Source organism: Micrasema longulum, unplaced genomic scaffold (assembly GCF_059751315.1).
Source record: "Micrasema longulum isolate JH-2025_06_02 unplaced genomic scaffold, ASM5975131v1 h1tg000014l, whole genome shotgun sequence".
NCBI lineage: Eukaryota > Metazoa > Arthropoda > Insecta > Trichoptera > Brachycentridae > Micrasema > Micrasema longulum.
Window position 1 is genome coordinate 47,390 of NW_028277222.1, and position 13,928 is coordinate 61,317.

At 34.3% G+C, this 13,928-nt stretch overlaps 1 protein-coding gene across 1 annotated transcript in view; it reads left to right on the forward strand.

Moving 5' to 3' along the window:
* Nucleotides 1–13,928, forward strand: part of LOC148285679 (twitchin-like) — a 263,782-nt gene that overhangs the window by 40,289 nt on the left and 209,565 nt on the right. The window contains 8 exon segments of the mRNA XM_088239054.1: nucleotides 378–540; nucleotides 2,195–2,336; nucleotides 8,135–8,270; nucleotides 9,456–9,659; nucleotides 9,866–10,167; nucleotides 10,496–11,122; nucleotides 12,390–12,562; nucleotides 13,068–13,241. Coding sequence (XP_088095180.1) covers nucleotides 378–540; nucleotides 2,195–2,336; nucleotides 8,135–8,270; nucleotides 9,456–9,659; nucleotides 9,866–10,167; nucleotides 10,496–11,122; nucleotides 12,390–12,562; nucleotides 13,068–13,241 — 1,921 coding nt within the window.

Genomic DNA, 13,928 nt, shown 5'->3' on the forward strand with positions numbered 1-13,928 from the left:
CCTGACATAAAGCCGCATAAATTTAGGGGGGAGTTTAATTTTATGCCTCGATCCGGTGGTATTGATTTGCATATAATAAAATCCGTCAATATGATGAATAAGAACGGTCCAAGGATGCAGCCTTGCCTTACTCCAGTCGAGACTCCGAACCAATCAGTCAAAGAGCTGCCGGTTCTCACACGACAATTTGCTATATATGTGGAGCGCTTTTATAACAGCAATAATCTTGGGAGGAATACCATCGGAGTAAGAGAAAAAAAGAGCCTATTTTACTGTAGCCTCTGTAGAGAACATACTCCCAGAACCCATAGGCAACACAAAACGTTTCTTGTCCCCAATAATTCAATAACTATATGATGTATTTTTCATGTTTTAAGGCAAATCGACGGCATTGCTCCAACGTTCGCCAAGAAGCCAGCGATCAGGCAGGAGGACGATGGAAAAAGACTGATTTTCGAGTGCCGCATAGAGGCTGACCCATCACCCAACGTCAACTGGTGGCATAATGCGGCTCAGGTCATCCCTGGAGACAGGCACAAAGTAATATAATAAATATTTTTAAAATAAATCTTTGCGTTCTTATTATTTACCCAAATACTTTAATTTTGGTGGCCATTTTCAACGAGATGTAAATAACTCACTATTAGAAAATGAAAATCAAGTTGTCGTAGAGGGGGGTGCGAACTTTAGATCTTTGATCCATGAGTCCACGATACTAACTATGGGACCACAACCCAATTTGCGAAAGTACTATTGTTTTTATTACAGCACTATTAGGCGTCAAGTGCAGCAATACCCAACACACCTCTAACAGCATAAGTACACAGTTAGTTTAGGCACATTAATAAAATATTATCCTTTTATGGTTTCAATCCTCTAAAGCAGATTGGTTTGCAGCAAAGCTCAGCACCTCCTCTGCCACTCTGGTCTGTCTGTGTTGTCCTCTTTAGCTCTTCATTATGCTCATATCCTCGTATCGAGGTATTCTAGGCAAGTGTGCCTCCCGTAGTTTGTCCCTTCAGACACCCCCTCTATAACACCATGTAGGAGACCCTTGTGACGCATTTTGTTTCTAATTTATCTAGCGCGTCTTTTGGAGATAATGTTAAGCAAGTCCCTCGCTTCGTCGATTTTACAAAAAACTTTTTCGTTCGTGATACGGTCCGCCCATTAAATTTTTAAAATTCTTCCTAAGGATCACATCTTAAAAGCGTGTAGTCTCTTTCGGATAGACACTATATCTCTCAGCCGTACATTAAGACACTTCAAACATAGGTCTTGGCCAAAAAAAAACATTATCAATATAAAAATTTAACCAAATGAATTTAAACATAAAATAAAAACCGCATGTTAAGAAAAAACAGATCAAAATTGACTGCTATATAGTATGGTAGCAATCCACCCCAGTAAGGAAGTTTTGCAGCCGAAAACATGCAACATGTAAAGAGGTATACATATGTGAGTCCGCGAATTGGTCATGTCCAATTAATTTAATTTACTTCCACTGTTCCACAAAACAATGATGTACTAATATCAATTACTAAGTTGGTATAGGCAATATAGAATAAATGAGATTCATGTTATGTATGCAGTTTTATATAAAATTTTCTTCTCTATCTGATTATTTTTTGGGTAGTTCTAAAATGCCATCAAAAATCTTATACTAAATAAGAAAAAAAATATACAAGATTCCTGTTACTAGGATAACCTTTTCTTATAAGAACTGTTAAGTATCCAACATTTGATTTAAATTGTTAACATGTCAGTTGTTTACTTTATTTTATTTCCTTTATGCTTATATGCTTCAGACAGATTTTGATTTATTTATTTGAACGTTTTCAGATATCTGGCAAGCATTTTTTTGTGGAAGCATATTAAACAATTTGGCAAAGAAATAATAGAAATTTTCCTTGCATCTTTGATCAAATACATGTTAATGGAGAAATGTTGAAAAGTGTAATATTTCTTGCCCTTGTTATTTAAGCATGTTTCTGAGTAGGTATGGCGATAAAGACCAAACTGTACACGCAGGATATTAATTTAAACACACAAGTTTCTGAAAAGTCGTGAAAATTCAAGAATTTCAATCATTCAACATATGCTAAAGACCTTGTTCTTCAATGTTTTGGTTGTATCATTTCCCTCCCGCATAAAATCAAGATTCTTTAACCAGAATTTTCTTTCATTTTGATAGCTCACAGTCTCTAAGGATGTACACATGTACTACGCATCATTGGAAATCAACAATGTGACAGTGGAAGATGCTGGCAAGTACCGGGTGACAGCTAAGAACGAATTAGGAGAGAGTAATGCTACAATCAGCTTAAACTTTGACAGTAAGTTTCTTATTAAATTTTTAACAGTATCAAAATATCCCACGATCGAAAGTTCTAGTCAAGTTACGGCAAAATACATGATTCTACGTTTGTAATAATTAATTTATTCAGTGAATATGTTTATTGTCGTGAATTTTATTGCAATAATTTAAAAATAAAGATGGGCCAAAGTTTAATACATGGCATACTCCAAAACCATTTGATTCAACTTTTATTTGAGACAATTATTATCGATATAGGATAAAATATGTATTTTTTTTTAAAGCTACATAAAATATTATCTGGTTTGTAAACTATGAGTCAAAAAATTTAGTACCTTTACTAATATCAGCTTAATTAAAGTGTTTTGCTGAATATCTTTCCAGTTATTTTAATATGAACATTAAGTAACTTTACACAGTTAATTTTCAAAGATTTTATCCATCAATTATATTTAGTTTTGAGTATTTATTAATACAACACACTCCATACCGTACAAATGGAAAATGGACATCTTTATTGCTGTAAAATTATGTATTTTATTCAGCAGGTTTAAGTGTATTTTTTTTCATCTGTATGTAATATACGTATCTTTAGATTTAAGTGATGATTGTTTTTTGCATTGGTACAAATTATTACTCGTAAATGAATGTTGGTTTTTAAGAATCTTTCTCTTAACACTGTACAAAATTATAATGTATTGTATTTAATTTTGCATGTAAAATTTTTAACCTGTTGACGATTTGGTTTGGTTTGAGATAATATGTTTTCACACAAACCACTGGAAATTTATCAAATTACGAACCCCAAAATTTTAATCACTCAGAAATTTATGATATAATAATATGCCATGAAACACAGGATTCAAAAAGAAATTGAACCCCAAACTAGAATTTTTGCCGTCAGTTGTTCGTAGAATCAAAGCTGTCTTCAATTTCTAGTCGTTCTTATCAAATCTCTCTAAAACTTCTAGATGTAGGTTCTGCGGTGAAAAATATGGAACACCTTTACACAAGTTATGTGTATGTGATGCATTATATCGCAAAACAAGCCGCATCTTCGGTGGACCATTGGTTAAACCTGAGATGTTAGAGCACTCGCCCCTACATAATGGCCCGATACTTTAAGCACTTGAGCTTGGAGGAGGAGATTAAGCAATATATATGAAAGCATTTGCCCTATAATTAGTATCCCGGCCCTTTCAAGGCTTAAAGAGGCCTGACGGGGACCTGGCATAATAGATCTACTCAGGTCGCAGTGCCGTCAAGAGCTTGTTTGGCACTGCCCCCATTAGCAAGAACATATTAGAAAGTACAAATTCAGCAAATTATTAAACCATCGAGTTGTGCCCCATTTTGTCCATAATTCAAGTCACTGATTATACGTATTGTCTCTATTTATGACGTACATTTTATTTTTCTTCTGTCACATAAATTTTTCATTATTTAATGTTGTGCTGTTGTAGATAGTTGCAAGCTTAGCATTTACCCCTTTTCCCTGTCTCCAAAAACTAACTTATGTTTGTACATTACAAAATCTCAAGTATCATTAGCACTGTGTTATTTCCTCTACTCCCCCCTTCAAAAGATGTTGGTCACTTTTTTCTCAAAGTCAAGTTCAAAGTCTAGATTTGGGAAAAAATCTAGATCTTGTTTTCAAAAACCTGTCAAAACAACACAAGTTTAAATCAAAGATATTTGGAAACGTCAACAGGTTTTAAATTATTGATACTTTTAGTATAAATTAACAAAATATTAAATTATTTAACTTATTAAAAATAACATCAGTCTCATTGTTTTGATTTAAAACTACGAAAAAATCAAACAAAGGAGTATAAAATATTATGTACAAATTTTAAATACAATCAATAATGTTTTGACATATGAAAAATAACCTTTTTTTTTAAACCCATTGAAAAAAGTAAATATGTCTTAACTCCCTTCCTTTCGCTTATGCCTGATGCTTCAATTTGCTTTTTTTCATTGCCATTGCGTATTAATAAGAAAAAAAAAACGCACATTATTTTTGCAGTTACCAAAAAATCATCAGGGTTTTTCGATCAAATTTAAAAAATCTAACAGCCACAATCGAAAAAACTATTTTTATTTAGTGTCACGATATTTTAGCCGGCCTGTGCTCACGATTTTCAAAATTTTACGCTATTTTGCATTATTAACGCAATTTTCACATAAACTAACTAGGAATATGGTGTCTTTTAACGTCTTGTATAAGGCTTATTTTCCAAAAGCAACTGTTTTGCGTTTTAAGACGTATTTACGATGGGTCCACTTTCACACTTATTTAATTTATTATACGTTTAATTTATTTTTCATATGTTTATTATTATTGTGTTTTATTTGTATATTAAATATTTCCCAACAAAAACAAGTTTTTTATTACTTTTATGTTATTACCGATTTTTGGTTTATATTCTTAAATTATATGTACCCCCTTTTATTTCCATTTTTCAAACCATTAAACTTTTATATATTTATATTGATAAACCTATAATATTATGTATTTCATCTCATTTATATAAATCGCATCACATTCATACCGAATAACATTTTCATTTATATCATTATACCCCTGTACCCTATGCACCTAATGGTGCATATGGCACTGCATTGGTTCATCGAGTACAACGTCTATCAATCATCTATTACATGTAGGTAAGGTTATCAGCCTTACACTTCAGGTGGCCAGTTCAGGAACACAAAATATTGCTGTGTAAAACCACCTTTTGAAAATCAAAATTTCATGTCGACCTTCCAAGGGGTGTTAATCTGGATCTTTTCTACCCCTTAAAGAGTGATTATTTGGCAGGCAATGTGGCGCAGTTGGTTAGACTGCCAACTGTGAAACTGGCGTCGCGAGTTTGATTCCCGCCAGTTGCAAGAAAAAAATCCATGATTTTTTTTTATCTCAATTGGTCTGGGGGTAGTGATGTGTTTTTCATTACCTTCTTCCAGATTCCCTCTAACCCACCTAATGACAAGCCTCTGAAATAGAGGCTTAGTGAATTATTCCTTTTAAAAAAAGATTTTTTTTTTTTTCTTTCCTTCATATAATGGCCACATTCATGATTAAACGTCAAATGGTGTATAAAACTACTTTAAAAATAGAAAAAAACTTATACGGTTTGTAGCTGCAAGCTGCTGTGTGTTTTGCTCTTTTTCTATGGTATAGTGGGCTGGGGAGGTTGCACTGCCTCTATCATGAACCCCCTAATAAACGTACAAAAATTAATACTAAGAGTGATTCTGCGTTGTCCTCCCACTTTTTCATCTGAGACATTGTTCCAATCCATGAAGGTACTGGACATTAGACTTTTTTTAAAAGAGTCATTGACACATTTCTGGTCATGCGGCTACAAGAGTAGATCCCAGCAAAATGCTCGTACTAGGTTTTCCAGTAATTTGAATGATTTAATTCCAAAAACACGTGTGACGTTTGCTCAAAGGAATTTCTGTTTTGTGGCCCAAAGAGTGTTCAATTTCCTAAATGAACAAATTAAGTTCTCCAAAACGAAAGCTTTTTTCAGAAAGAATGTGCAAATTTGGATTGTGTCTAAGGGAAGAGACCATTGCAGGAGACTGCTGCGAGATATTGCATAGCTTATACTATTAAGCGTGTTGTCCAGATGCCCTTTGAAATATATATATGTTTATGTAACAATATTTAATTTTCGTTTTTGCTATTATTTCATTATGTACGTGTTTCCACTTTCCATTATGTTGTATCCAACTCAACACAGGGCCCTTGGCCTCATGGAGTTTGGGATACGTTATTTTTTTTTGTAACATATATATGTATATGTATGAAAAATATTTAAAAAAAAATTTTTTAGGTGTTTTGAGTAATGCTCAATTTGTTCGTAGTTCGTATTTGTTTGACGTTTTATCATCAGTGCGGCCATTTTATGAAGCAAATAAAAAATGAAAATCTTAAAATTAATCCCTCTTTCGGGGAGAAGATCCAGAATACCACCCTAGGAATCGAATACGGGATCTTAAGCATGGTGGGCGAGCGTGCCATTAAGAAGCGAACTTATCTTCACTCGATGTTTTGATTCAAGATTTTTAATCGAGAGTAACCATCGAGTCAAAAGCACTCGGCTAGGATTCTGGTTCTATTTCTCACACATTTATTAATCCACCCGGACATAGATTATTTTCATTAAAAATGTTTATTTCCTTAGACAAACAATATTCATAAGACCGTGTTTTTCTTTTTAATAGGCCGAACTCCAGTGCCAAAAAATGTACTTATTAAATTTTCAAAGAATAATCAAATGCCATGAAAATTACTGCGCCCAAGGCTGCAATGGAGTTTCTCGCTACTACCCGTGACTCTTTTATAAGCTCTGTCGGATAAACAGATCTGATGACTTCCAAAAGGAAATTCAACCCTTTACAAAAAAAATGTATTTTTTTGCAAATTGATCAAACCCAATCAGCTAAAAATTCACTTGTCTCTTTTTCTCGATCCAATGAAATACATTGACTTACTTCTGGATCATCAATTTTTTGCGCAATTATGTAAAGGCTACCAGATTACAGAGAGCTCCTTCGAGCAGCTGTTCTTTTTCTGCAATGAGCAATATTCCCTTTTATGTGAGAACCGCCAAGGAGACTTAAGTTCTCAAATGCGTTATGCAGTATCTGGTGTCGAGTCAATTATTTCCAAAAAAATGTGTTTTTGAAAATTTATTCAGTAATTTAGGCAGGTTTGGAAATCAGCTTTTGATTATATGATTATTACTACAATTTGCATTTCGAAAGATAAGGGAACAAAATTTAAAAATCTTAAATTCATAGCTTAGTTTACATAATATGGGTGGTCCAACTAGATCCAATTCCATAAAATAACCAATAATTATTCAGCACGTAATTGAAATATTTGACAAATATTATAAATTAATTTATAAAATGCATCATATTTATTTTAAATTAATGTGTTTACTTAAACTGCTCAAATCATAAATAACATAAGAGCTAATGCAAAGCCCTGCGGTATTCTTGTGTAGTGAATTTTTGTCGCTGAAATTTCAAACTTTCCAACATTTTCTGAATTAACGTTATAATCAATATTTTGAATTTAATTTAAGATTAACATTACAACATAGTTGGATAACACTTCAAGAAGTCTAGTTTAAAAACATTAGCCGGCTTAAGTGGCCACTTTACACACTGTGTAACTTTCACCATTTATCCTATGTTTAAACATGTGTTGCTTTAATTCTTCCATTTGATTGATTTTTGTAAAGTTCAAAGGCTGAAACTTTAATCGATGTGGGTGAGATTCGTCTGACCGAATTATCTCACCTACTAGACAAAGCCTGAAAACATATTTTAATGTGTCTACTTCTCCGGCCAGTTGGTATAATCAACAATATTTTGAGTTGATCAATTTTGTCCCGTGAATGCCTAGACCTTCTTTATTCCTCACATTTCAGAAAATGTTCTCCATCTTTTCTGTATTGTATTGATAAAATTAAGTTTTGTAAATGAAAATTATTTTCTTACCCATATTCCATGTCAGTGCGAGTTCAACGGAGATTAAAAACAGATGCAGCTAATTAATTTTTAAAACCTTATGTGGAATATCTTGACATCAACCAACACAGAAAAACGTACAAAGCGAATGAAAATGCAAAATCAACAATCACACTATATTTTTGCAGGCGTAATTTTTAACTTTGATCTTTGGATTAATATTTTCTTGGTGATTTTGATTATTTATTGACGATAATTTATTATTTGTTGATTATTTGTTATTTGTTTGACGCTGGTATTTTGTAATGTGATGATGATCAGGCGATGAGGCTCCAGTTCCTGAGGATGGAATCAAGCCAACATTCACTGAGAGGCCAGTCATTCGGCAGACTGATGATGGGGCGACTATTTCATTCGAGTGCAGATGCGTTGGAAAACCGAAACCAGCTGTCGCGTGGTTAGTAAACAATGCATTTTTCTTACTTCTTCTGCATGACTGCATGATAAAAAAAAAACAGGCAAGAAAACGCGTAAGTTCTGAAAACTCATTCAAAAAAATCATTTTTAATTTCAAATTCATGATGGAGTCAAACAATTTTGTATTTTATGACTGTGTTGATCCGAAAGGTACCAAATTGATTGAACTTTGAATCTAGGCTATTGTATGTACGTTGGATTCTTGGTGAAGAGAAAATTTGTATACGTAAATGGTAGATAAAATTGTTTATATTATTGTGATGCTCTTCTGGGTGTTGCAATAAAAAGTTTTTTGTTTTGCAGTAATGTGTAATGCATCTATTTTAGAGTTTATAATATTGTGAAGGAGACACTTAAATCTTTTCAACCATAATTGTAAGTTTTAAGTTCCACTCAAACCATCTTAAAATCCAAGATTTTGTTGTATTTTTTAATGGAATTTTCTTAATTATTCTTTGCTTGTAGAAGCTGAAAATTTCAACCACAAATTATCACTGTCGTGTTTTAATGAAGACATTTTTTTTTGTTTTAAAATGGCGTTATTATACTACTGAAATATGATACAATTTACCCAGTAATCCATAATGAAAATGGATTTTCGTAACTAAATTATATTATTTGTAGGAAAAACGCCACTATTTGACATTAGCCTTACATACAAGTTGCCAAATTCACAATAAGAGAGGGAATGAAAGCATTAGAGTTAAATTAATTTGAAATCAGGGCTTATTAAACTGACTTTTTTAGAAAAGTAATTGTTTATCAACAAAAAATATTAAAACTGATAGAAAGACTCTCGGTCTTAAAAACGATTTTCGGGATTGGATTTCTCTTGTACTTTTCAGGATTCAACGGAACTTGCCAAAAGTACGGAATTTTATGTACATTAGTCATATTTAAATACTGAACCACGAATTTAGATTTTGCATGTGCAAATACATTAATGAAATTGTTTGTGATTTTATGGAGAATTTTTGAACAATTCTAATAAAAATCGTTTATTGAAATTGCATGAACGTAGTACAATTTATTGTTTAAATGTTAAATAAAAATATATCGGCTTAGAAGTTTGATCGGCTATGGTATAATAAACAAATAATATTGAGGTTTTTTTGACAACGATCGAAGTCTCGAAACATTTTCTTCTGATCATTCATGTTTCTAGGTTCCATGAAAAAACGTTGATAAAAGAGGGTGGCAGGTACAAAATATCACTTGACGAGGACCAGACATTGTATCACATGGCGAAACTTGAAATCACCAACGTCAAGGACGCCGATAGAGGAGAGTATAGAGCTGTTGCAACAAACAAGCACGGAGAGGGTACAGCGAAAATTAATTTGAATTTCGAAGGTGGTGGAAAACCAAAGTAAGTTTGTTTTTTAGCAAAAAAAAAAACACTTACCCTATCCATATATGCGCGGTACATCGCTTCATCATCCATTTCAATACAACAATATTTTTGACAGTTTTTCATTGTTTGTATGTGATAAATTGGATGATGAGTCGTTGCGTTGCATTCATTATAAAACAGTTTTTTTATTTAGTTTTTATTTACAGTATATTATTTTTTAGAATTCCGGACGGCAAACCACCACGTTTTCCCAAGAAGCCCACGATACGTCAAGAGGGTGAAATGTTGATCATGGAATGTCTTTTAGAAGCCTATCCCGCGCCCGATATCACCTGGTTCCAAAGGGACAAAGAAATAGCAGATTCTGGAAGAATGAAAATGTCCAGGAAAGCTACGGCGAAGGATACTTATGTTCTTACCTTAGAAATCCTTAACCCAACATCAGAGCACGGAGGCAATTACAGATGCAACGCCTTCAACCTGTTTGGGGAGAGCAATGCCAATATTGCGCTCAATTTCCAAGGTATTTTAGAGTCTTACAATAAAACGTTTCCGAGAACCGAACAACGAAACTTTGATGTAAAATTATATATAAATTAATTTTGACCAGTTAAACACAGTTTGAAAATTGTATTGTGGCAATTATTGGTAAAAAAGGATTAAGGTAAGTAAAATTGATCTTAAAAAAGATACAAATGTAGCCTCTGAAAACGCAAACAGTTGCAATCTTCATGCTTTTCTAACATTACCTGCTAAATTATATGTTGTGTGTAAACTTTGTAATGAATTGGTCTACTGTGATTTTTTAATAACATTTTAATTTGGATGAGCTGATTGTTTTTTTTGTATAGGTGGAGACGATGCTGATGGTTTTGCGCCGTCTTTCACTGAGAAACCTCGTATCATTCCGAACGAGGATGGAACCCTCATCACCATGCGATGCGTCTGCAAGGCCAAGCCTGCTGCAGAGGTCGTCTGGTACAAGGGAACGACACTCATCAAGGAGAGCTCCAAGATCCAAATCAAGTCCACGAAACTCGAAGAGGATATTTACGAACTGGTGCTTCTGCTTTCTAATCCTTCGGCGGGAGACGGTGGCGCTTACAGGTGTCATGTCAAGAACGAATTCGGAGAGAGCAACGCTAATTTGAATCTCAACATCGAAGCCGAGCCTGAACCAGAAGGTGACGCGCCAACTTTCGTTGAAAAGCCGCACATCCAGTCCAAGGATGGTGGAAAGCTGGTCGTCATGGGATGCAAGGTTAAGGCCAGCCCCAAGCCGACAATTGTCTGGTACCACGAAGGTAAAGTGGTGACGGATTCGTCCAAGATCAAGATGAGGGTTGAAGTCAAGGATGATATCTACACCATCGTCTTGGAGCTGAACGACCCGGGATTGGAAGACTCGGGTCTTTACAAGTGTAACATCAAAAATGAGCTTGGGGAACTTAATGCTAATTTGACGCTCAATATTGAAAGTAAGTTAACACAGACTCCTTAACCTTACTTGCAATTATTATTTGTAAATAATACAACCAGGAAACGATACAGTAAATTTTCGGTTGTTGAAAAATAGCACAAAACGCTGTCTTAGTTGAGTCAACAATTCATCGTTTTATCGGTTTGCATATAAGCCAAATCCACCAACTGTGTTTTAAAAGGGAACTCTAATTGGTCAACTATCACTTTTTTCGCATGATTATCGCGTCTCTACCAAGAAAAGACAGCGTGATTATAAATAAATTGATGGCGTAAACAAGATGTTTTTGCTGATTGACGTTAGCAGGCGCTACTCAGAGGTGACTTTGTAGTATCTACTACTACTACCATCACGCCATTTCCCCGTAGGGTTAGGCAGAGAGAATAGACCACCACACACGTCTATCCTGGCATACATTCCTAGCTTCTTCTACATTCATACATCTTGTCATACATGCCCTTCGGTTCTGTCTGCTTTTGACATGACCAGACTTAAGATTTTGGTTAATCTGATGCCACATCTTCCTTGGTCGTCTTTGTCTCACGTTACCGTTCATTTTCGCCACATTGGCTTGTTTTACCATTTTTTCGTCGTCCATTCGTTCTACGTGACCAAACCATCTCAGAGACCTACTAGTGCAATTATTGTTCTTAGACAAAATCCACGGTGAAAGCGTGCATACAAAATCTACCCTCAGATCGCAGTTCGTGACTGAGCCCATTTTGTATGTTTTTTGACCAATCAGAGGTCTCACCTAAAACTCAGTTAATTGATTTTGCTCAAATGCAACCGGGTTGTGGTCTCGTGGTTGTGTGTGGACTCGCTAATCAAAGGTTCAAGGTTTAAAGTGATTCCCATTTTTCCAGCACAAGTTATTTACAACTTTTAGGAAATGCTTTAAAAATTTTAATATTTGGGTTATTAATAACAACTCAAATATTTATTTTAAAAAATATTATCGACGGTGAGTCGTGTAAAAGTAACAATATCTGCAATTACTTATTACTTAAATGGCACTTGTTAGCAAATAATTCATATCCTCATTTGCATTGGTTCAATCAATAAATTACGTGGGTAAATTAAGTCTAGTCTTTTTTTTCAACTCATCAGATTTCATAGAGCTTTCTTTACATAGCAATTATTATACTTATGCAAAGAAAAAAATGTAGCACAAATAAGTTTCATCAGTTTGATCAACGTTCAACTTTTGAACTTGCTTTTCCTGCAATGTTTTTGTTGAACGCTAAAATGATTTTGGTTTCTAGTCATTCCTGTCATCAAAGAGAGGCCGAAGGTCATCAAAATCATCAAGAAGAAGACTGTTATTGTCGAGTGTCACGTGATGAGCAAGTTTGCTCCTGACTGCACGTGGTTCAAGGAAGCTGGAGCCATTAAGGAAGATTCCAGACACACTGTGCTCATCGAACCAATTAGAGAGGTAAGTCCCAATTTTTCACTTAGACATAAAATTTAGTGTCAGTTGTCAATACGGTCTGACTGAAATTCAACAGCTAGTTGATGAAGAGGAAACAAACAAGGGGACGATTATAACGTCATAGAGAAGTCATATCTTAATAATGACGATGTGATTGAAGATAAATTCTTGGGAATAAAAATACAGTATCGACCTTGTATATTCAAGTTTTGATATTCCAAAAGGTTAAGAGATTGATAGTTACCAAGCGTCCTCGAACTCTCATGTAAGTTTATCTACACACGGGATATAATAGAATTTATGTTCGAGAGAACACTTTTTGCTTTGTTGCAATTTGTTTGAATGAATTGTTTTAATGGTACTTTTTGATCTTTGAAGCACTTATTGCTATCACTAAGCGTGAGAGACTAGTCTAGTGTTTATTGAAATTAAACGCTCATCGATATGCTTTTGTTAAAAGTAAAAATGACTTCACAAATGTTCTCAAAACCTTTTGTGTATTGTTCAGGGTGAATTCGCTGTCAAGCTGGAAATCTCCAACATCTCTCAAACCGACAAGGGCTCCTACAAGCTGGTGGCCAAGAACGAGAAGGGAGAGGCTATCTCTCAAGTTGTGGAGGTCACGGATATTCCCGAGGAGCAAGGAGAGAAGCCGTACATCATCAGAGGACTACGTAATATCGTGAGTTTATACGTTCCTTGAATTATTTGAAAATACTCATATTTTAATGTGCTAGAATAGTTTTCAAAATACATTATAATGTATATACACAGGGATAACTTCTAAAAGTTACAATATCATCTCTTTAAATATTTAAATGTATTTTTGGATTACTTTATTCATTACAAAAATGTTCAAGTCATTTTTATACATGTTTCTGGAAGAATTTTTTTTCTTGACTATAGTTACATTGTTATCCATTTTTGCTAACTTATTTTTTTGTTTTATGGATGACGGACGGTGGACATGTTGAGCAGTTCTTTCACTATTCATTCGGTGTGCATTCGCTCTAAATGTCCAAACCCCTGCAGCACCTCTTTCGTGATTGAAATCTCAATATTCAGAAATCTAGTTAGTTAAATAGTTTTTTTTCATCTACTTTTCATTACGATTTTCAACAATTTAGACGGTAATAGTTTTTTTGTTTGTTTTTGTTTTTTTTTGCACCACAACAGGCCAGGAGGCCTAATTACAGTGGTGAATTACAGCACAGAGTACCCAGGCTTGAGAAAAATCACATTTTAATTTTTGTGTTCTCACCGGGAATCGAATCCGGAACCTTCCGTGCGTGAATCAAGCGTCTTGACCACTACACCCCGGAGGCCGCCGAACAGTAATATTCTCGACTTGATAAAGTTTTGCTTTTTA